The 22,189-nt window shown below is 52.8% G+C and overlaps 1 protein-coding gene across 1 annotated transcript in view; it reads left to right on the top strand.

Moving 5' to 3' along the window:
- Positions 1–22,189, top strand: part of ITGAE (integrin subunit alpha E) — an 85,141-nt gene that overhangs the window by 20,229 nt on the left and 42,723 nt on the right. The window contains exons 2-10 of the mRNA XM_055101598.2: positions 928–1,048; positions 14,660–14,751; positions 16,609–16,676; positions 17,075–17,192; positions 17,418–17,582; positions 18,307–18,422; positions 19,041–19,192; positions 20,731–20,884; positions 21,456–21,606. Of these exons, the coding sequence (XP_054957573.2) occupies positions 928–1,048; positions 14,660–14,751; positions 16,609–16,676; positions 17,075–17,192; positions 17,418–17,582; positions 18,307–18,422; positions 19,041–19,192; positions 20,731–20,884; positions 21,456–21,606 (1,137 nt within the window). The remainder of the gene's footprint in view (positions 1–927; positions 1,049–14,659; positions 14,752–16,608; positions 16,677–17,074; positions 17,193–17,417; positions 17,583–18,306; positions 18,423–19,040; positions 19,193–20,730; positions 20,885–21,455; positions 21,607–22,189) is intronic.

Here is a 22,189-nt window from a genome sequence, read left to right as displayed (position 1 = left end):
TAATGATATTTGTTGTTGTTGTTTTGAGACGGAGTCTTGCTCTGTTGCTCAGGCTGGAGTGCAGCGGTGCAATCTCGGCTCACTGCAACCTCTGCCTCCCAGGTTTAAGCAATTCTCCTGCCTCAGCCTTCTGAGTAGCTGGGATTACAGGAACATGCCACCGCGCCCAGCTAATTTTTGCGTTTTTCGTAGAGACAGGGTTTCATCATGTTGGCCAGGCTGGTCTCGAACTCCTGACCTCAAGTGATCCAGCCGCCTCGGCCTCCCAAAGTGCTGGGATTACAGGCATGAGCCACTGGCGGACGGCCAGCATAATGATTTTTGGGATTCATCACGCTGCTGTATCTGTTGTTGACTCCTCTTTACTTCTGAGTAGGATTCTACTGTAGGAATATACCACAGTGGGCTTTTCCAGTCTCCTGTTGATGGACATTTGGGTTGTTTGCAGTTTGGGGCTCTTCCGAATAAAGCTGGTATAAAACATTCTTGTGCAGGCAGTTTTGGGGATACGTTTTCTCGTGGGTCGCTTGAAGGGGGTACATAGAACATACACAGGCCCTCTTCCTGGGGCTCACAGTCTACTGTAACTTCAGTACAAGACGCAGTGACGTGAGTACACGCTGTGTGTCAGGTGCAGAAATGACAGTAAGAGGTGTGAGGAGGTGGGAAGTGCTTCTTTGGGGAGATCTAGGGGCGGCTTCTTGGAGGAGGGGGGCTCGGGTACTGGTACAGCTTGGTTTAGTAGGAGGATCAGAGGCTCTGGGTCAGATACACCTGCGTCTAGTCTTTCTCTCTCACACACACATAAAGATCCCTGGGCAGTCTCACTTTTCTCAGCTGTAAAACGGGGTTCATGACACCACAGGATTTGCTGGAATAACGGGAGTAAAAGGCCTCTTTCATTAAACGCTCCTCTTTTCCCTGCAGGCCTGGCCCTGCTGGCCGCTTTCAATGTGGATGTGGCCCGGCCCTGGCTTACACCCAATGGAGGTGCCCCTTTCGTGCTCAGCTCCCTTCTGCACCAAGACCCCAGCACCAACCAGACCTGGTGAGTAGGGCCGGTGGGCAAGAGGCCTTCAGACTGAGGGGCTTCCAGGGAATCTGAGATGCGCCCCAGAGACGGCCATGGCAGCCCAACCCACCCCACCGTCAGGAGAGGAACTCCTTTCTCTTTCAGAAGGGCATGCAGGAGAAAGAGAGAAGGCGTGAGAGAGGCTGTGGGCATCGGGCTGGTCTGTGGGGTCCACGGAACCCCAGCCTCACGCCTCACTGGGCCTCTCCCTGCTCCATTGCCCAGGGGGAGGGTGGACTTAAAGACAATTTTAGTGGCCGGGCACGGTGGCTCACGCCTGTAATCCCAGCACTTTGGGAGGCCGAGGCGGGCGGATCACGAGGTCAGGAGATTGAGACCATCCTGGCTAACACGGTGAAACCCTGTCTCTACTAAAAAATAGAAAAAATTAGCCAGGCGAGGAGGCGGGCGCCTGTAGTCCCAGCTACTCAGGAGGCTGAGGCAGGAGAATAGCGTGAACCCGGGAGGCGGAGCTTGCAGTGAACCGAGATGGCACCACTGCACTCCAGCCTGGGCGACAGAGCGAGATTCCGTCTCAAAAAAAAAAAAAGACAATTTTAAAATAAAGCATATTAAGGCTCTTTTGTTCCTTATGGAAGTAACACATGTTCAATATAGAACATTTGGAAACAAAAAATAACAAAGAAAAAACTGGGCCTGGCACCGTGGCTCACGCCTGTAATCTCAACACTTTGGGAGGCTGAAGCTGGAGGATTTCTTGAGGCCAGGAGTTCAAGACCACCCTGGGCAACATAGTGAGACCCCCCCCCCCCCAACTCAAAAAAAACCAAAAACTATCTGGGCATGGTGGTGCCCGCCTGTAGTCTCAGCTACTTGGGAGGCTGAGGCAGGAGGACCACTTGGGCCCGGAGGTCGAGGCTGTAGGGAGCCGTGATTGCACCACTGCACTCCGGCCTGTCTCCAGAACAAAAACCCTGAAACTATGAGGCACAAGCGTGTACTGGTAAGAGGCAGGCTGTGGCTCTGGCAGCCAGGGTTCAGTGGCAGCTTCACCGTGGATTTGCCGCATAGCCTGAGCAAGGTGCTCGGGCCTGAGCTTCAGTTTCCCTTCTCTGCAGTCAGGGTGGGGATCTACCTACTTCACAGGATTGTCGCAAAGACTATTTGAGATAATGCATGTAAAGGACTTAGCACAGGTTCTGCTGGGCGCGGTGGCTCACACCTGTAATCCCAGCACTTTGGGAGGCCGAGGCGGGCGGATCATTTGAGGTCAGGAGTTGGAGACCAGCCTGGCCAACATGGTGAAACCCCGTCTCTACTAAAAATACAAAAATTATCTGGGCGTGGTGGTACACGCGCGTAGTCCCAGCTACTCGGGAGGCTGAGGCAGGAGAATTGCTTGAACCTGGGAGGTGGAGGTTGCAGTGAGCCAAGATCGTGCCATTGCACTACAGCCTGGGCGACAGAGCAAGACTCCGTCTCAAAAAAAAAAAAAAAAAAAAAAGGGCTTAGCACAATTTCTGGCCACATTAATGCTCAATAAACATTACTTTACATTTTTTAAATATCATCTATACCCACCTATTAGATAAGCAAAATGTAAAATCTGCCAACATTGCCGGTAAGGTTGCGGTGAAACAGGGACGTGTGGGAGTGTGAATTGCGATCACCACCTTGGAGAGCAATTTTGCCGTATCTGGTAAAGCTGAGGATGTACGTGGCCTCTGACAATTCCACTCCCCGATCCCAGCTCTAGAGAAATTCTCAGACACATATAAAAATGTTTGTGTGCCGGGCACAGTGGCTCACACCTGTAATCCCAGCACTTTGGGAGGCCGAGGCCGGTGGATCACCTGAGGTCAGGAATTCGAGACCTAGGCTGGCCAACCTGGCGAAACCCCGTCTCCACTAAATATACAAAAAAAAAAAAAAAAATTAGCTGGGTGTGGTGGCGGGCGCCTGTAATCCCAGGTTCTTGGGAGGCTGAGGCAGGAGAATTGCTTGAACCCAGGAGGTGGAGGCTGCAGTGAGCCGAGATCGTGCCATTGCACTCCAGCCTGCGTGACGGAGCGAGACTCTGTCTCAGAAAAAGAAAAACAAAAAAAAATGTTTGTGGTAGCATTGTTTGGAATCATGAAAGACTGGCAATATTCCTCTTAGGAAAATGGGAAAAATACTGATATGACTCATACAATGCAATACTAAAAGCAGATCCCCTGAATGAAGCCAGTGCAATGGTTGTTTACCTGGATCAATCTGGAAACATACCGTGAGTTGAAAAAGGCAAGTTGTAGAATTTAATATACAAAGGTTGGCGGGTGCAGTGGCTCACCTGTAATCCCAGCACTTTGGGAGGTCAAGGTGGGTGGATCACATGAGCCCAGGAGTTCGAGACCAGCCTGGGTAACATAGTGAGACCCTGTCTACAAAAAATATAAAAAAATCAGCCAGATATGGTGGCTTAAGCCTGTAGTCCGTCCCAGCTACTTGGGAGGCTGAAGTGAGACACCTGCCTGAGCCCGGGGGCGGGTGGGTCAAGGCTGCAGTGAGCTGCGATTGTGCCACTGCACTTCAGCCTGGGTGACAGAACGAGACCCTGTCTCAAAAAAAAAAAAAAAGCAAGTAAGTAAAATATGCATTCCCTCAGATGGCGATGGTGGCCGCATGCTGATGTAGGAGTGTGTCTGCAGTTAGGAGCAGCTCTGGTGGAAAGGGTCATGAGACCTGAGGCTCATTTCAATTTCCCATGTGTCACCAAAATGACTTTTATTTCTTTACCTATTATTTATTTATTGGAGACAGAGTCTTGCTCTGTCACCCAGGCTGGAGTGCAGTGGTGTAATCTCAGCTCACTGCAACCTCCGCCTCCCGGGTTCAAGTGATCCTCCTGCCTCAGCCTCCTGAGTAGCTGGGATTACAGGCGCCCACCACCACGCCCGGCTAATTTTTTGTATTTTTAGTAGAAACAGGGTTTCGCCACGTTGGCCAGGATGGTCTTGAACTCCTGACCTCAAATGATCTGCCCACTTCGGCCTCCCAAAGTGCTGGGATTACAGGCGTGAGCCACCGCACCTGGCCCCAAAATGACTTCTAGAGCTGTGTTGTTTTAAAGCCAGATCTGGTCAAGGTTTATGTATTACGTATTGCTGTTATGTCTCTGTCATTGATTTCAATCCAAAGCAGTGATTTCTCCCCCATTTTTTTCTGGGTGGTCATAGGGCTTTTCCTGTGCATACTCTCCCACTGAGCGGGCCCAGCCTAGGACGGTTACCTCCTCATCCCACCCCAGCCCACCAGACTGCTTTCAGTGGTCAGGGGTTTCCTTCACACCCAGCACACAGGAGCAAGTGAGCCCAGGGTTCAAACAGGCACTGGGGCAGAGCCAGGTGAGGAGCTCAGGGTTCCTGGCTGGGCAGGGCGGGAGCTTTGCTTGATAGAGGATGGGTGGGCAGTGGTGGCTCCCGAAGCAGCCTCATAGGCCCTGGGACTTGGGCCTTGACCCTGACAGCCAGGCAGACTTGGATCCTGTGATATTGTGAAATGTATATTTGACATTCCAAGACTGAATATATATTTTACAATATAACAAATAAAAATATATTTGGTCTCAAAATAAACATTTGGTCCCATTATCTGGCATACACGCCTAAAATCTCTGGAATCTCCAAAGTAATAAATGTCTTTTTCTTTGTTAATGAGTTGACGGGGGACCGGCAGCCCCCAGATAGCTTCAAAATGGGGGCTGGTCACTGGAGAGAACCAGGCACGATCAGAGGGTTGGGACTTTCAGCCCCACACCCCTCTTCTGGGAGAGAAGGGCTGAAGGTTTAGTTGATCACCAGCGGCCAATGATTCAATCAGTCATGCCTATGTAATGAGGCCTCCATAAAACTCAAAAGGACAGGGTTTGGGGAGCTTCTGGGTAGCAGAACATGTGGAAGTTTCTGGAGGGTGGCCCCCGAGAGGGCATGGAAGCTTTGCCCCTCACCCCCACTTTGCCTTATGCATCTCCTCATCTGTATCCTTTGTAATATCTTTTTTTTTTCTTTTTGAGGCAGAGTCTTGCTCTGCCACCCAGGCTGGAGTGTGGTGGCATGCTCTCGGCTCACTGCAACCACTGGGTTCAAGTGATTCTCCTGCCTCAGCCTCCCTAGTAGCTGAGATTACAGGCGCCCGCCACCATGCCCATCTGAGTTTTGTATTTTTAGTAGAGACGGGGTTTCACCAATGTTGGCCAGGCTGGTCTCGAACTCCTGACCTCGTGATCCGCCCGCCTCAGCCTCCCAAAGTGCTGGGATTACAGGCATGAGCCAAGGCACCTGGCCTGTAATATCCTTTATAATAAACCAGTAAATGTCAGTAAGTGCTTCTCTGAGTTCTCTGAGCCACTCTAGCAAATTAAGCCCAAGGAAAGGGTCACAGAAACCCTGATATATTTGTTTGGTCAAAAGCACAGGTAAAATAACTGGTGGCTTGTGATTGGCCTCGGAAGTTGGGGACAGTCTTGTGGGACTGAGACCTCGACCTGTGAGGTCTGATGCTACCTCCAGGTGGAGCATGTCGGAATTGAGTTGAACGTGAGGACCTTCAGCTGGAGCTGGTTGCCGAAGGACTGCTTGCCCCGTGTGGAGGGAAAACCCCACCCACCTGGGGTCACTGGACTGTTCTGTGTTGTGAGAGCTGCAGGGGAAACAGAGCTCGACGTTTCCTACATCATTAGAGAGTCCTTTCTGGATCCTGGTTTCATCAGTGCAGTCAAAAGTCTGGTCACTGCCAGGTGCGGTGGCTCACGCCTGTAATCCCAGCACTTTGGGAGGCTGAGGCGGGCAGATCACTTGAGGTCAGGAGTTTGAGATCAGCCTGGCCAATAGGCTGAAGCCCCGTCCCTACTAAAAATACAAAAATTATCTGGGCGTGGTGGTGCGCACCTGTAGTCCCAGCTGCTTGGGAGGCTGAGGCAGGAGAATGGCATGAACGCGGGAGGCGGAGCTTGCAGTGAGCCGAGATGGCGCCACTGCACTCCAGCCTGGGCGACAGAACGAGACTCCGTCTCAAAAAAAAAAAAAGTCTGCTCACCATTAGATTTAAGTGGTAAGGATGGGGCCAATTCATTCATTCATTCATTCATTCATTCAGCAAGTATGGATGGAGCACTTACTCAGTGCCAGGCAATATTTGGGGAATAAGAGGGAGACATGGTCACTGCCTTCATGGAGCTCCCGGGCTCATGAGGGAAACACAAGCTAGACGATGACAAGAGTGACAATGACCCCACCGAATAACAGCTCTGTTGGGGGACGTCCGAGGTACGGCGGGGGGCGCATCGAGGCAGGTGTGTTCATCAGCGTTTACTAGGATTTGCAGGATGACTGGGAATTAGCATGAGAAGGAAAGGGAAGGGGATGGCAGGCACAGAGAACAGCTTGATCAGAAGCCTGGAGGCCGGCTGAGTAAGGTCAGGAAACTGAGAAAATCACGTGTGGCTAAAGCTGAGAGTGATGAAAAGTAAGCTGGGAGAGTGTGGCAGTGCCTCGTCACCCAGGCACTGAGGGTTTGGAGGAACTAGAGGGTCTGAAGCCGGGAGGGGTGGTGAGGTTTTCAGGGAGTTCTGTGTTGCACAAAGATGAATTAAAGGTCAAGACTGTGTTTGGTTTGGGTAAAATTTTATCAACATGTGCCATACAGAAGAATGCACACCCGGCTGGGCGCGGGGGCTCACGCCTGTCATCCCAGCACTTTGGGAGGCCAAGGCGGGCGGGTCACCTGAGGTCAGGAGTTCCAGACCAGCCTGGCCAACACGGTGAAACCCCGTCTCTACTAAAAATATAAAAATTAGCCGGGTGTGATGGTGGGTGCTTGTAATCCCAGCCACTTAGGAGAGGCAGGAGAATCGCTTGAACCCGGGAGGCGGAGGTTACAGTGAGCCAAGACCGCAGCATTGCACTCCAGCCTGGGCAACAAGAATGAAACTCTGTCTCTCCAAAAAAAAAAAAAAGAAAGAAAGAAAGAAAGAAAAATGCACACCCCATAAGCATGCAGCTCAGTGAACGTCCACAGAGTGAAGCACGGTGTAAGCAGCATGCAGATCAAGGGCACGTGAGCTGCGGCGCCTAGGCGCCCTCTAAGCCCCGCACTCCCTTCCAGACACATCTGCTGCCAAGAGTAACCCCCAGCTGACTTTCATCTCCGTGGATTAGCCTCGCCTGGTTTTGCATTTAGTATCAACGAGGCATACAGTGTGTGCCCCGCTACGTCGGGCTCCTCTCTCTCCACATAAGGCCTGTGAATTTCATCCATCGTGTTGCCCCAGGCGGTACTTCTTCTGGTTGCCAGGGTTACACTGTGTCGACAGTACTGATGATTGGCATTTGGGCTGTTTTCTTGGGCTGTGATGAATAGCACTGATGTGCACCTCCTTTTGATGGATGAATGTTCTTTTTTTTTTTTTTTTAATCCCTCAGAGTTGATCCCAAAGAATGTACTCATTTTTGGGGAGGGCATATGTGCTCAGGAGTGGGATTGCTGGGTCAGAAGTTATGCAATTGGCTCTGCATTCAGTTTTCCAAACTGTTTGTAGGGTGTGAGCAGGTTTCAGTCAGCGTTTTCTGTAACTGTCTCCTGCCCAGTTCCCTCCCACCAATACCCAGTGACCCCACGCCTCAGCTCCAGGTCCCACCGACATTCACAGCCCCTCCCTCAGAAGCCTAAAGGCCAGGGTGCAGGAGAGAGTTTGGAGCCCGTGTCGCAGAGGGCTCTGAGTCCACCAGGGGCCGGGGGAGGGCCCAGCAGGGCTCCTTGAACAGCAAACCTCCCTGAACACCTGCTGAAGCAGAGAGGGGCTCCCAAGCTTGAACATGCTGGGGAGGAGGATGTGGTGGGAGGCACTTCTGGGTTCCTGCTGCAGAGAGTGGGGCCTGAGACCACGGGCCTGCTGCACGGGGCAGGAAGTGCGCTGGCTGGCCAACTCGGCCTTAGAAAAAGGAAGGGGCTGGGCTCCTGCTTGAGAATGACGTGTGCCTCTCTCTCACATTGTCTCTCTTAAAATGTAAGAGACCAGGGCTGGCAGCATCATGGGTTTTGGTTGCCACAGAAGATATGGGTGGGACAGACAGCAGACATGGAAATAGACCCTGAGGGCTGGGCATGGGGGCTCACACCCGTAATCCCAGCACTTTGGGAGGCTGAGGCCGGCAGATCACTTGAGGTCAGGAGTTCGAGACCAGCCTGGCCACCATGGTGAAACCCCATCTCTACTAAAGATACAAAAAAAAAAAAAAAATTTAGCTGGGCATGGTGGCAGGTGCCTGTAATTCCAGCTACTCAGGAGGCTGAGGCAGGAGAATCACTTGAACCGAGGAGGCAGAGGTTGCAGTGAGCCAAGATAACGCCATTGCACTCCAGCCTGGGCGACAGAGTGAGACTCCATCTCAAAAAAAAGAAAAAAAAAAAAAGAAAGAAAGAAATAGACCCTGAGAACAGGACAGGTTAGAGCTGGGTGAAGGCAAGATGTGAGCTTCAAGTCAGTGACCAGTTAAAAAGATTGTTAAAAATTTAAATACAAAATACTAAATAAGGTCAGGCATGGTGGCTTGTGCCTGTAGTCCCAGCACTTTGGAAGGCCAAGGTGGGCAGATCACCTGAGCTCAGGAGTTCAAGAGCAGCCTGGCCAACATGGTGAAACCCCGTCTCTAATAAAAATACAAAAATTAACCGGGTGTGGTGGTGGTACATGCCTGTAATCCCAGCTACTCAGGAGGCAGAGGCAGAGGCAGGAGAATCACTTGAACCAGGGAGGCGGAGGTTGCAGTGAGCCGAGATCACGCCACTGCACTCCAGCCTGGGAGACAGAGTGAGACTCCATCTCAAAAAGCAAACAAACAACGAAAAACATACTAAAGCAATAAATAAAGGCAGGAGATGGACAAGGGTTGCTGGGCTGTACCCAGCTCAGGGTGTAACAGGGCCCCTGTGGCTGCCAGCTGATGGCCAGTCCTCTGTCAGAGCTGGTGGGTCAATGGTTTGTCAGCCACGTGGTCAACAAACCTGCAAACTCCCGGCAGTGGGGGATAAAAGGTGTGGGAAGCAGAGGCAGCTCAGAGGGCCCCAGGCCATGTCATTGCATGATGGCGGCATGAATGGCAGTCTTGGGATCTGCAGTGCGCACCCTGCACAACTGTTCATGATGGCCTCCTGGGAACGCGCAGTCCAGGTGGGAAGAAAGGGTGGGGGTGGGGGTGGGGTGCTATAGTCAGGGCTGCTGCAGGGCCTGGAGGGGATCAGGCTGCACTTCCTTTGGGAAGGCTTCCTGAGGAGCTGGGGTTTGGGATGATTGCTCTGCAGGAGGAGGCATCGCAGGCAGAGGAAACAGTCCGGGCAGAGGACTGAGGAGGAGAGAGACTGGAGGCGGGTCCAGGCCTGCACCTACCCCACCAAAACGGGGTCTGCGGTGGAGCCCAGTTTTGACCCCACCCTTCATGGGGGAGCAGGGAAGGAGATGCTGGGTCTAGGGCTGAGGTCGGGGCTGGGGAGAGAGGCAGGGTTGCTAAGGAAGCGACCTAATTTGGGGGCTCAGCTGCAGAGCCGGAACAGAGGAGCAGCTCTCTGCTGCACCCAGCCCTCCGCCCCTCAGCCCTGCCCCAGATGAGCCCCCTCAGCTGTTGCCTGGGCTGTTGTTCAATAGTCACTCAACACTTACTGAGCCCTTGTTCTGTGCCAGGCATTGCTCCAGACCCTGGGAATAACACGGTGAAGAAGATAGACAAGATCCTTCGGGAGCCTACTGTCTCGTGGGGAGACAGATAATAGGCACTATCAGATGATGGCAGGTTCTGAGAAGGAAATCAAACAGGGTGATGTGAAGCAGAGTAACTGGGTTGTGAGGCGGGGCTGGGTAGAGAAAGCATTTATGAGGAGGTGACAGGCGAGGCTGGGGAAGGAGAATAAGCCAACCTTGGGGAGAGTGGAAGGTGAGGGCTCTGGGAACAGGAAACAGCATGGTGGAGGGAACAGCGCGGTGGAGGGAACAGAGTGGTGGAGGGAACAGTGCCGTGGAGGGAACAGCTCGGTGGAGGGAACAGCGCCGTGGAGGGCCTGAGGCAGGAAATGCTGGCGCTGGTCACCCAGGAACTGGGGCTGCCACTGATAGAAGGGACATGGTGTAAACTACATGAGTGGGCCAGGTGCTGTGGCTCATACCTGAAACTCACTGTAACTCACTAGGCTCACTCCCAGCAGTTTGGGAGGCCAAGGCAGGAAGATTACCTAAGCCCAGGAGTTCGAGACTAGCCTGGGCAACATGGCAAAACCCCGTCTCTACAAAACATAAGAAAATTTGCCAGGTGTGATGGCACGCATCTGTGGTCCCAGTTACTTGGGAGACTGAGGTGGGAGGATCGCTTGAGCCTGGGAGGTCAAGGCTGCAGTGAACCGTGATCATGCCACTGTACTTCAACTTAGGTGACAGAAGGAGACTCTGTCTTAAAAAAAAAATTACATGAGTAAATTAAAAACCAAATAAATGGGCCAGGCACAGTGGCTCACTTCTATCAATATAGAAGCTTTCTCGTAGTTTTGGAGGCCAGAAGTCTGAAAAGGTGTCAGCAGGGCTGGGTCCCTTCTAGAAGCTCTGGGGGAGAATCTGTTTTCTTGCCTTTTTTGGCTTCTAGAAGCTGCCTGCATTCCTTGGCTCACGGCCTCCTCCTCCTCCTTAAGCTTGCAGCATAGTAAGCTTTGCATCTTTCTCCGACACTTTGGAAGGCCAAGGCAGGAGTGCTTGAGCCCAGGATCAGCAGTGAGACTTCAACTCTATAAAAATTTTAACAAAATCAGCTGGGCATGGTAACTCGTTCCTGTGGGCCCAGCAACTTGTGAGGCTGAGGTAGGAGGATCGCTGAGCCCAGGTCAAGGCTGCAGTGAGCTGTGATCACACTACTGCACTCCAGCCTGGACAACAGAGCAGGACACTACCTAAAAACAAACAAACCCCACAAAATAACAAGAGGCTATTACCATCAACAAGGCAGGACGATGATGGAAGGAGCATTTAGAGAAGAGTTGCTTTCTAGAAATAATTTGGAGAGTCGGGTACGGTGGCTCATGCTTGTAATTCCAGCACTTTGGGAGGCTGAGGTGGGTGGATCACCTGAGGTCAGGATTTCAAGACCAACCTGGCCAACATGGTAACACCCTGTCTCTACTAAAAATACAAAAATTGGCCTGGTGTGGTGGCTCACACCTGTAATCCCAGCAATTTGGGAGGCCGAAGTGAGTGGATCACCTGAGGTCAGCAGTTCAAAACCAGCCTGGCCAACATGGTGAAAACCCCATCTGTACTAAAAATACGAAAATTAGCTGGTCATGGTGGTGGGCGCCTGTAATCACAGCACTTTGGGAGGCCGAGGCAGGAGAATTGCCTGAACCCAGGAGGTGGAGGTTGCAGTGAGCCGAGATCACGCCACTGCACTCCAGCCTGGGCGACAAGAGTGAAACTCCATCTCAAAAAAAGAAAAAAAAAAAAAAAGAAAGAATTTGGAGAGAGAACCTACAGGGTTGGCAGGTGGATTGGATGTAGGGCATGAGTGAAAACACGACGGAAGTGAGGATGCCTCCTGGGTTTTGCCTTGAGAACTTAGTGGTTGCTGGTGCCATTTGCTGTGGCGGGGAAGATGAGAGGAAGCAGGCTTGACAGGAAAGACCACAGGTTCTGTTTGTTTCCTATCGACGCTGTAACAAGTTACCACAAATGTAGTGGCTTACAACAACACAGGTTTATTATTATTATTATTATTATTATTATTATTTTGCACTCTTTCACCCAGGCTAGAGTGCGGTGGTGAGATCTCAGCTCACTGCAACTTCCACCTCCCAGGTTCAAGTGATTCTCCTGCCTCAGCCTCCCGAGTAGCTGGGATTACAGGCTTTCACCACTATGCCCAGCTAATGTTTGTATTTTTAGTAGAGACGGGGTTTCACCCTGTTGGCCAGGCTGGTCTTGAACTCCTGACCTCAGGTGATCCGCCTGCCTCGGCCTCCCAAAGTGCTGGGATGACAGGTGTGAGATACTGAGCCCAGCTGCAAGTTTATTATCTTGTAGTTTTGGAGGTCAGAAGTCTGAAAAGCTGTCAGCAGGGCTGGGTCCCTTCTAGAAGCTCTGGGGGGAGAATCCGTTTTCTTGCCTTTTTAGGCTTCTAGAAGCTGCTTGCATTCCTTGGCTGACGGGCTCCTCCTCCTCCTTAGGCCTGCAGCATAGCAAGCTTCACATCTTTCTCCGACTCTGATTCTCCTGCCTCCCTCCTAGAAGGACCTTTGTGATTACACTGGGGCTTTACAGCCCACCCAGGACAGCCCTGGGGGCTTCTGGGATGGGAGAGGCCTCCTTGGGAGGCTCCCAGCATTCCCTGCAGTCTTGCTGCTTCTCCCCTCTGCCTGCCTCAACGTCCCCCTGAGTCCCTGCGGCTCGCCCATGCCACCGTTTTCGGGGCCTCCCTCATAGAAGGACCCTTGTGATTTCACTGAGCCCACCTAGATAATCCAGGATAACCCCCCCATCTCATGATCCTTAATTTATTTACTCACATCTACAAAGTCCCTTTTGCCATAAAAGGCAACATATTCACAGGTTCTGGGGATTAGGACGTGGCCTTCTTTGGGGGGCCATTATTCTGCCTACGATAGCAGATGGAGAGGTGGGAATTTCAGCCGTTATAGGTGTATTGAAGCCATGGGCTTGGAAGGGATCACTAGGGAGAGTGTGCCGGCAAGGAAGACAGTGACCCAGCCCTCAGATCCTGGTGGCAGATAGAGGTCAGACCGCGAAGGCACCAGCGAAGCCTTGAGGAATGAGGAGAGAGTAGGCAGAAATCTAGAAACAAGTGTTTGAAGGAGATGGTTACTCATGTCTGGGGCTTCTGAGAGGTTGAGGAAGATGAGGACAGAGAGCGGTCCGTTGGATGTGGCATTGTGGGGGCCCCTGGTGACCTTCACAGGAACTGACTCAGAGGGTGGGAAGTCAGCTTGGGGTGGGTTCAGTTGTGGGTGGGCGGATGGACGCACAGGTGCAGACTTTCTTATTATTCTGTAAGCCATGCCGATACGTGAATATATTTCATAATGTATTAAAATGTAGAGTGATAGGAGTTGAGGAAGTGGAGACGGTATCTCATTTCTGCCCCTGCTTCCTGTGCTCTTTAGTCTGTCCCAACCCACTGTAGCCACATCATGACCTTTTTTTTTTTTTTTTTTTGAGACAGAGTCTCGCTCTGTCACTCAGGCTGGAGTTCAGTGGCGTGATCTCGGCTCACTGCAACCTCTGCCTCCCGGGTTCACACCATTCTCCTGCCTCAGCCTCCCGAGTAGCTGGGACTACAGGCACCCGCCACCACGCCCGGCTAATTTTTTGTATTTTTAGTAGAGACGGGGTTTCACCGTGTTAGCCAGGATGGTCTTGATCTCCTGGCCTCGTGATCTGCCTGCCTCGGCCTCCCAAAGGCAGGCAGAGGGGAGCCACCACGCCCGGCCTCATCACGAGCTTTTGAAAGCACAGCTAATCATGTGCTTCCCCTTTATAAAGTCCTCCATGACTTCTACTGCCCTCTGCAGAAAGACCTTGGACTTGGTTCACTGTTACCACCAAGCCCCTCGTCCCCTCCCCACCATCCCCTATGACAACCCCTGGAGCTCACTGTCTGTCTCAGGACAGCCCAGTTCTCCTGGGTAACGTGGATGGTGAGAATGTTGAGGCTGTCCCTGGAATCTGCCGTCTCCCTGGCTGGCCTGGGTGGGGGCAAGAAGTTTGCAGTCAGGAGGCACAGCTCTTGAGGCTGCCTTAATCAGGCTGAGGCAGCCACCCCCAAACCTCCAGTTCTTTTATTTATTTATTTATTTATTTATGAGACGAAGTCACACTCTGTCCCCCAGGCTGGAGTGCAGTGGCGTGATCTCAGCTCACTGCAACCTCTGCCTCCCAGGTTCAAGCAACTCTCCTGCCTCAGCCTCCTGAGTAGCTGGGACTACAGGCACACGCCACCATGCCCGGCTAGTTTTTGTATTTTTAGTAGACACGGGGTTTCACCGTATTGATCAGGCTGGTCTCAAACTCCTGACCCCAGATGATCCACCTGCCTCAGCCTCCCAAAGTGCTGGGATTACAGGCGTGAGCCGCCACGCCCGGCCTCCAAACCTCCAGTTCTGACTGACCCACAGGATAGGGGCACCAGCGTACTCTTCTCAGGAACTAAGGCCAGGCAGGGCAGGCCCCCTGGGTGGCCCACGAGGAAGCCAGCACTGCCCCCCCAACAGAACCAACCCCAACGCTGGTGGTTTTCTGGCCTCCCCATCCCTGTCCCCACAAGAGAGCAGAGTTTTTATTAACCATCAGTATCACCCCTTCTTTGTCAGGGTGGGCAGCAGGCAGAGAGGGGTTGCATTTAACCATTTCCTGCCTGGTGCTGTGTGGAAGCAGAGGTTGGGCAAATGTCTTCCCCATAATCCAGAGTCGGGGCTAGGAATCTGCCGGCCAGACAGGGAGCCTGTGAGCCCAGGCAACTGGAATGGGAAGGGTGCTGGGCAGGCAGGGAGAAGACGAGGAACATCAGCCAGCTCAGCTTTGCAACCTCCCCTCCCACTCAGGCTCCTGGTCACCAGCCCCAGAACCAAGAGGACACCAGGGCCCCTCCATCGATGTTCCCTTGTTCAGGATGAAATCCTTTGCCATCCTGTAGGTAAGTCAGCCCCAACTCCAGGGAATGCTCCCCAGGACCCCCTTTCTAGCAAAATCCCCCTCATCTAAACTCAAACCATTCCAACCCCAGCCCTGCCTCATCCAGCCCGTTCACCCCTAGACTCCAGCATCACCCACAGCAAGATTCCATCCCAATGCCCAGTCCCACCCCAACCCAATCCTAATCCCCAGCCAGCTTTCCTGACGCAGTCCTAGCAACAGAAACGATACCTACAGTGTATTGCATGCCCACCCTGTGCCCGGCAGTCCTCTGAGTCATTCTGTTTTCATCCTCAAAACCACGCCATTTATAAGAGAGGAAGCTACAGTTCAGAGAATGTAGGTCTTTTGGTTGCCAGTATGACAAAGTTCACACTTTTAGTGTTGGTGGCTGATTCGAAACTCTAGCCCTTCCTGATGCAACTCATCACACCTCAGTGCAATTCACCCCCTACCTATTCAGTCTAACTGTGGCCATCCTAGTAACTAGCATGGGGCCTGACATATATTAGGTACTCAATAAATGCCATTTGAATGAATGAATGAATGAATGAACCTGATTCACTCATTAAACTCTATCCATCCTACCCAATCAAACTCAGGTCACAGATTTACTGACAACCTCTTGGCTATACATATATAAATAAATAGAATCCTTGTCTTGTCTGAGGCTGGGCGCCGTGGCTCACACCTGTAATCTTAGCACACTGGGAGGCTGAGGCGGGTAGATCATTTGAGGTCCAGAGTTCGAGACCAGCCCGGCCAATATGGTGAAACCCCATCTCTACCAAAAATACAAAAATCAGCCAGGCGTCGTGGTGCGTGCCTATAATCCCAGCTATTTGGGAGGCTGAGGCAGAAGAATCGCTTGAACCCAGGAGGTGGAGGTTACAGTGAGCTGAGATTGCACCACTGGACTCCAGCCTGGGCAACAGAGCAAGACTGTTTAAAAAAAAAAATCCTGCCGGGCACGGTGGCTCATGCCTGTAATTCCAACACTTTGGGAGGCTGAGGCGGGCCGATCATGGGTCAGAAGATCGAGACCATCCTAGCTAACACAGTGAAATCCCGTCTCTACTAAAAATACAAAAAGAAATTAGCCGGGTGTGGTGGCGGGCGCCTATAGTCCCAGCTACTCAGGAGGCTGAGGCAGGAGAATGGCGTGAACCTGGGAGGCGGAGCTTGCAGTGAGCCGAGATCGCGCCACTGCACTCCGGCCTGGGCAACAGAGCAAGACTCTGTCTCAAAAAAAAAAAAAAAAAAAATCCTTGTCTGAGAGGCACTGAGTTGAACAGACTCAATCTCAGTCCAGCAGGGTTGACTGAGTGATTCCATGACTGAAAAATAAGACAGTATCCTGAGGCTGACAGCGGGGAGGACGAGGAAGGAGCTGCCATTTCTGCCCCTGAGGCTGGGGGCAGTAAGATTCCCCAGGATGGGTCTGTGAGGCTGGCGGGTTCCTCGGTCCACGGTATCTTGCACATTCCTTGGCACTTACATACCCACCAGGCAGTGCTTCTCCACCCACCTGCCCGACCAAACCCACTGAGGAAAAGCAGCAGGCATCCGCTGTTGCTGGACGCCCATCACCACGCTCACAAGGCTGGGCACAGAGCAGACGTCAATGGGCACGTGTTGAAAGGGTCAGCAAATGAGCCCCGGGGATGGGCACTCGGCCCTGAACGTGTCCAGTCCTGACCTTGAAGGCCCCCGCTCTAGCTTTCTAGAGGCTTCTCTGAGTGGCCGACAGTTCCTCATGGGGGCCTGCCCAAGGTGGCTCTGTGCCCTCTGACCTTGGCTTCGGGTCTCTGCCTCCCAGAGTCCCCTCCTCCTCCTCACCTGGGCTTAACTTTTTCAGAGCATGTCCCCATCCCCAAGGGGAGGCACCGGGGAGTGACCGTTGTCCGGAGCCACCACGGTGTTTTGGTGAGTGCAGGAGCGAGAGGAGGGAGGGCCTTAGGGAGGCAGGTGCTAACCCTCGTGGTTGACCCTGGTGTTAAGACCGGTTCTGACTGCCATGCTATTCCCGAGGCTGAGTCTAGCGTCTCCCTGGTGCCAACCCCAGGGCTGACTGTAGCTCTGACCACCTGTGCTGGTACCAGGGCTGACCTAGGTATTCCCTGTGACCCAGCACACTCCTGCAGGTGTCGGCCTCAGCCTTGACGCCAACACTGACTCCTACACCCGGTGAGGGGTGGGCCAGCTCTTCCTGTGCCCCCTGCCTGGTTGAGCCACTGAGTTCTGGAATGGGGGTGAGAATGTGGCTGTGGCTCGGGAATCGGGAGGTGACCTGGTGTTTCCCCACCCTCTCTTCCCTCCTGCAGATATGCATTCAAGTGCTGGTCCGGCGGCCTCACAGCCTCAGCTCAGAACTCACAGGCACCTGTAGCCTCCTGGGCCCTGACCTCCGTCCCCAGGCTCAGGCCAACTTCTTCGACCTTGGTAAGGATTGGACATTCACTGGCCTTGGATAGCTCTAAAGAGATCTCCTTGGTCTCCAAGAAAAGGCACCAGCTCACGGCAGATGCAGTGGGACGCAGGCCCACAGTGGAGCAAGGCAGGGTTGAGGCATCACGTGAAAGGAATCAGGGCAGAACCATGTGTGAGCGTGCTCAGGCGAGGATGGAGCCTTTCTGACTCTGAGCTCTTCCATGTGTGTTTTTAAAGAAAATCTCCTGGATCCAGATGCACGTGTGGACACTGGAGACTGCTACAGCAACAAAGAAGGTGGTGGAGAAGACGATGCGAACACAGCCAGGCGGCGCCGGGCTCTGGAGAAGGAGGAGGAGGAAGACAAGGAGGAGGAGGAAGATGAGGAGGAGGAGGAAGCTGGTGAGAAGAGGCAGATCTGGGTTGCTCTGAGTCTATCAGAGCCAACTCCTAGGCTGGTGGCCTCCAAGGGTGAGGGGTGCCTCAGTCTGAGAGATAGGGAGCAGTGGCTGGACTTTACAGACCTGACCCATACCAGCTCCACCCACTCTTTCTTATAAGTGGGGAAACTGAGGCTCAGAGAGTGGTAGTGATGGGAATGGCTCACACAGCACGCAAAGCCTGACCAGGTTCTAGCTCTCTTTTTGAAAGGGGAGACAAAAGCTTCTCTCTTGGGGCCAGGCGAGGTGGCTCATGCCTGTAATCCCAGCATTTTGGGAGGCTGAAGTGGGCGGATCACTTGAGGTCAGGAGTTCGAGACCAGCCTGGCCAACATGGTGAAACCCCAACTCTACTAGAAAATTCAAAAATTAGCCAGGCATGGTGGTGTGCACTTGTAGTCCCAGCTACTTGGGAGGCTAAGGCAGGAGGATTGCTTGAACCCGGGAGGTGGAGGCTGCAGTAAGCTGAGATCCCACCACTGCCCTCCAGCCTGGGCAACAGAGTGAAGCTCTGTCTCAAAAAAAAAAAACAAAAAACAAAAAACTTCCCTCTTGGGAGCTTCTCCAACTTTTTCCCTGAACTGAGCTGGTTGTCAGGGCTACAATGGGGGTGCATGCCCTACACATGCTGCCCTTACATCTGCCTCACATCCCATGCCCACTCCTGACCTGTTTGTCTTGGCCAGGCACCGAGATTGCCATCGTCCTGGACGGCTCAGGAAGCATTGATCCCCCAGACTTTCAGAGAGCCAAAGACTTCATCTCCAACATGATGAGGAACTTCTATGAAAAGTGTTTTGAGGTGGGCTTCCCTAAGAGCTGGTTAACACTTATCTATTGCTGAGAATCACCCTACCTCAGAACAACAATCACCACATTTGCTCACAATTCTGTGGGTCACATACTTGGGCTGGGCTCAGCTGGATGATTCTTCTGTCCATCTTGCCTGGAGTTACCCTGGAGCTGCAGGTGTCTGGTTGCTTGACTGGGGCTGGATGGCCTAAGATGACCTCACTTACTTGTCTGGACCATGTGTCTTTAGCAGGCCAGCCCAACTTTTTCGTGACAGCAACATTCTAAGAGGGCCAGATCCAATGCATGCAAGTATTTTTCAAGTCTCTAATTACATCACATTTGCTGATGTCTTATTGGCCAAAGCCAGTCACATGACCAATCCCATCGTCAGTATGGAGGGCACTGCACAGGGAGCTGGGGAGAAGTCTGTGATTCACTGGGGGCCTTTACTATCGCACCCTTCTCCATCCCCACTCGCTTAGAGATTTTGCTCTGCCTTAGCATCTCTTTCTGCCCAGGGATAAGGTAGAAGGAGTGGATTTTTCTGCTGCTTCCAGGGGGAGCCATTTCAGGGGCAGAGGTGGCAATTCTTCCAACCTCCTGCCCTCCTGCCCATCCCCTGCAGTGCAACTTTGCCTTGGTGCAGTATGGAGGAGTGATCCAGACTGAGTTTGACCTTCGGGACAGCCAGGATGTGATGGCCTCCCTCGCCAGAGTCCAGAACATCACTCAAGTGGGGAGTGTCACCAAGACTGCCTCAGCCATGCAACACGTCTTGTGAGTGTGGGGGCTGCAGGAATTATTCTGGCCATGCCCAGAGTCTCTGTGGCATCACGCTTGGAGGAAGTGGCTGGCCAGAACCGCAGGAGAAGCGAATTAGGGCTCCAGCCTTTCCCTGGCCGAGAGAGAACGTGAGGGATGATACCTCAAGGCTGTCCTCCAAAAAGTCTTCCAAAGACTTCCTCTTGTGAGATGCAGGAGAGCAGAGTGCTCAGTGGACAGGCTAGCTGGGTTCAAATCTCAGCTCTGGTTTTTTTTTGTTTTTTTTTGAGATGGAGTCTTGCTCTGTCACCCAGGCTGGAGTGCAGTGGCACGATCTCAGCTCACTGCAAGCTCCGCCTCCCAGGTTCACACCATTCTCCTGCCTCAGCCTCCCGAGTAGCTGGGACTACAGGCGGCCGCCACCACGCCCGGTTAATTTTTTATATTTCTAATAGAGGTGCGGTTTCACCGTGTTAGCCAGGATGGTCTCGATCTCCTGACCTCGTGATCCGCCCACCTCGGCCTCCCAAAGTGCTGGGATTACAGGCATGAGCCACCGCACCCGGCCTCAGCTCTGGTTTGTATCTGTGTGACCCCGGGCAAACTGAAGGACCTTGTGACCTGTGCTTCAGTTTCCTCACTTTAAAAATGAGAAAAATAGGCTTAGCGCAGTGGCTCATGCTTGTAATCCCAGCACTTTGGGAGGCCAACACAGGTGGATCACCTGAGGTCAGGAGTTCAAGACCAGCCTGACCAACATGGGAAACCCTGTCTCTACTCAAAATACAAAGTTAGCTGGGTGTGGTGGCAGGTGCCTGTAATCCCAGCTACTCCGGAGGCTGAGGCAGGGAGAATTGCTTGAACTCGGGAGGCAGAGGTTGCAGTGAGCTGAGATCGTGCTATTGCACTCCAGCCTGGGTGACAGAGTGAGACTCCATCTGTCTCAAAAATAATAATAATCAAAAAATAAATAAATAAAATGAGAATAATAATAGTACTCACAGCTTGGAGCAGTGGCTTGTGCCTATAGTTCCAGCTACTCAGGAAGCTGAGGCAGGAGGATTGCTTGAGCCCAGAAGTTCAAGGATGCAGTGAGCCATGATCACACCACTGCACTCCAGCCTGGGTGACAGAGTGAGACGCCGTCTCTAAAAATGAAAGAAAAATAATAGCACTTGCCTGATAGATTTTGTGACGGTTGGATGGCTTAAAATATACAGTGTTTACAACAGTGCCTGGCACATGATAAGTGCCATGTGAGTATTATCTATCGTTTTAATATCATGAGTCTTCCTGTACGCACACAAGAGGAACGGACTGCCAGGCAGCACCTTCCTGCTGGGAGCAGGTGAGAAGCAAGAACACCTGTGTTGCAGCCCTCCCTCTGCCCAGCCTCGCTGCGTGACTTAAGGGGGCATCACCCCCTTCTCTGGGTCTTTCGGGAGGATTGTGAACCCTCCCAATTCTAATACAGGTCAGAGAATTAAGTCTCTCCTGGAGCTCGGTCATCCTTCTGGCAAAGCTCTCTTCTTCATTTACTCTCCCCTGCTTAGAGACAGCATCTTCACCTCAAGCCACGGCTCCAGAAGAAAGGCATCCAAGGTCATGGTGGTGCTCACCGATGGTGGCATATTCGAGGACCCCCTCAACCTTACGACAGTCATCAACTCCCCCAAAATGCAGGGTGTTGAGCGCTTTGCCATTGGGGTAAGAGCCAGGAGCCGGGAGACACCTCCTGAACCTGCACAGCCTGGGGTGGGGAGAAGCCAGGGTTGTCGATGGGGGCTTTTCTGTAAGCAGCTTATCCAGACCCTGTTCTATTTGCAAATGCTCCTCTTCTCTCCATGCTCTGTCATCCCAGAGAGGGCTCATTTCCCCACGGTGGTCACAGCTTACTGGCCAAATAGTGGTGAGAGAGCCACAGGAAACACACCAAGGAGGGTTCCTGGAGGACCGTGGTGCCAAGCTGAGTCCTGCCAGACAAACGGCAGTAGCTGGCCTAGGGCACAGGGGAGGCAGAGAGGGGCCCTGCAGGCAGAGGGAACAGCATGTGCAGAGGTGAGGAGGAGCTTGGTGTATTCAGGAGAACAGGTGTACTTTGGTAAAACTGGAATTTTGCCCAGAGTATGGGTAGAACAGGGAGCAGGGAAAGGAGGAGAAAGGAAGGAAGGAGACAGGTAATGGAGGGCCCCAGAGGCCAGGTGGAGGGGCTCAGCTCTCTCCCTGGGCCTGGGGAATCCGCGCAGCGCTGACTCGCTGACCCAGGCCGTCTGTGCAGGTGGGAGAAGAATTTAAGAGTGCTAGGACTGCGAGGGAACTGAACCTGATCGCCTCGGACCCGGATGAGACCCATGCTTTCAAGGTGACCAACTACATGGCACTGGATGGGCTGCTGAGCAAACTGCGGTACAACATCATCAGCATGGAAGGTGAGGGCTCCGGGACCCAGGCCACCGCAGGAGGCCCCAGCCTATGCTCCAGCCCATGCTCCAGCCCGGCCTCTGTCCCATCTTCATGTGGTTTCTCTGAGCAACTCCCATCATCTCCCTGAGCCTCAGCTCTTCCATGTCTAAAAAGGCAATGGCCGGGTGTGGTGGCTCATGCCTGTAATCCCAACACTTTGGGAGACAGTGGCAGGTGGATTGCTTGAGGCCAGGAGTTTGAGACCCGCCTGGGCAACATGGCAAAACCCCATCTCTACTAAAACAAAAAGTAGCTGGGGCCAGGTGTGGTGGCTCACGCCCATAATCCCAGCACTCTGGGAGGCCAAGACCGGTGGATCACCTGAGGTCTGGAGTTCAAGACCAGCCTGGCCAACATGGTGAAATCCTGTTTCTACTAAAAATACAAAAAAATGTAGCCAAGCGTGGTGGTGCACGCCTGTGATCCCAGCTACTCAGGAGCCCGAGACAGAAGAATCACTCGAACCCAGGAGGCAGAGGTTGCAGTGAGCCAAGATCGCGCCACTGCACTCCAGGATGGGTGACAGAGCGAGGCTCCATCTCAAAAAAA

The sequence above is a fragment of the Pan paniscus genome, chromosome 19, assembly GCF_029289425.2.
Source record: "Pan paniscus chromosome 19, NHGRI_mPanPan1-v2.0_pri, whole genome shotgun sequence".
Classification (NCBI taxonomy): domain Eukaryota; kingdom Metazoa; phylum Chordata; class Mammalia; order Primates; family Hominidae; genus Pan; species Pan paniscus.
This window is presented reverse-complemented; position numbering and strand designations above follow the sequence as displayed.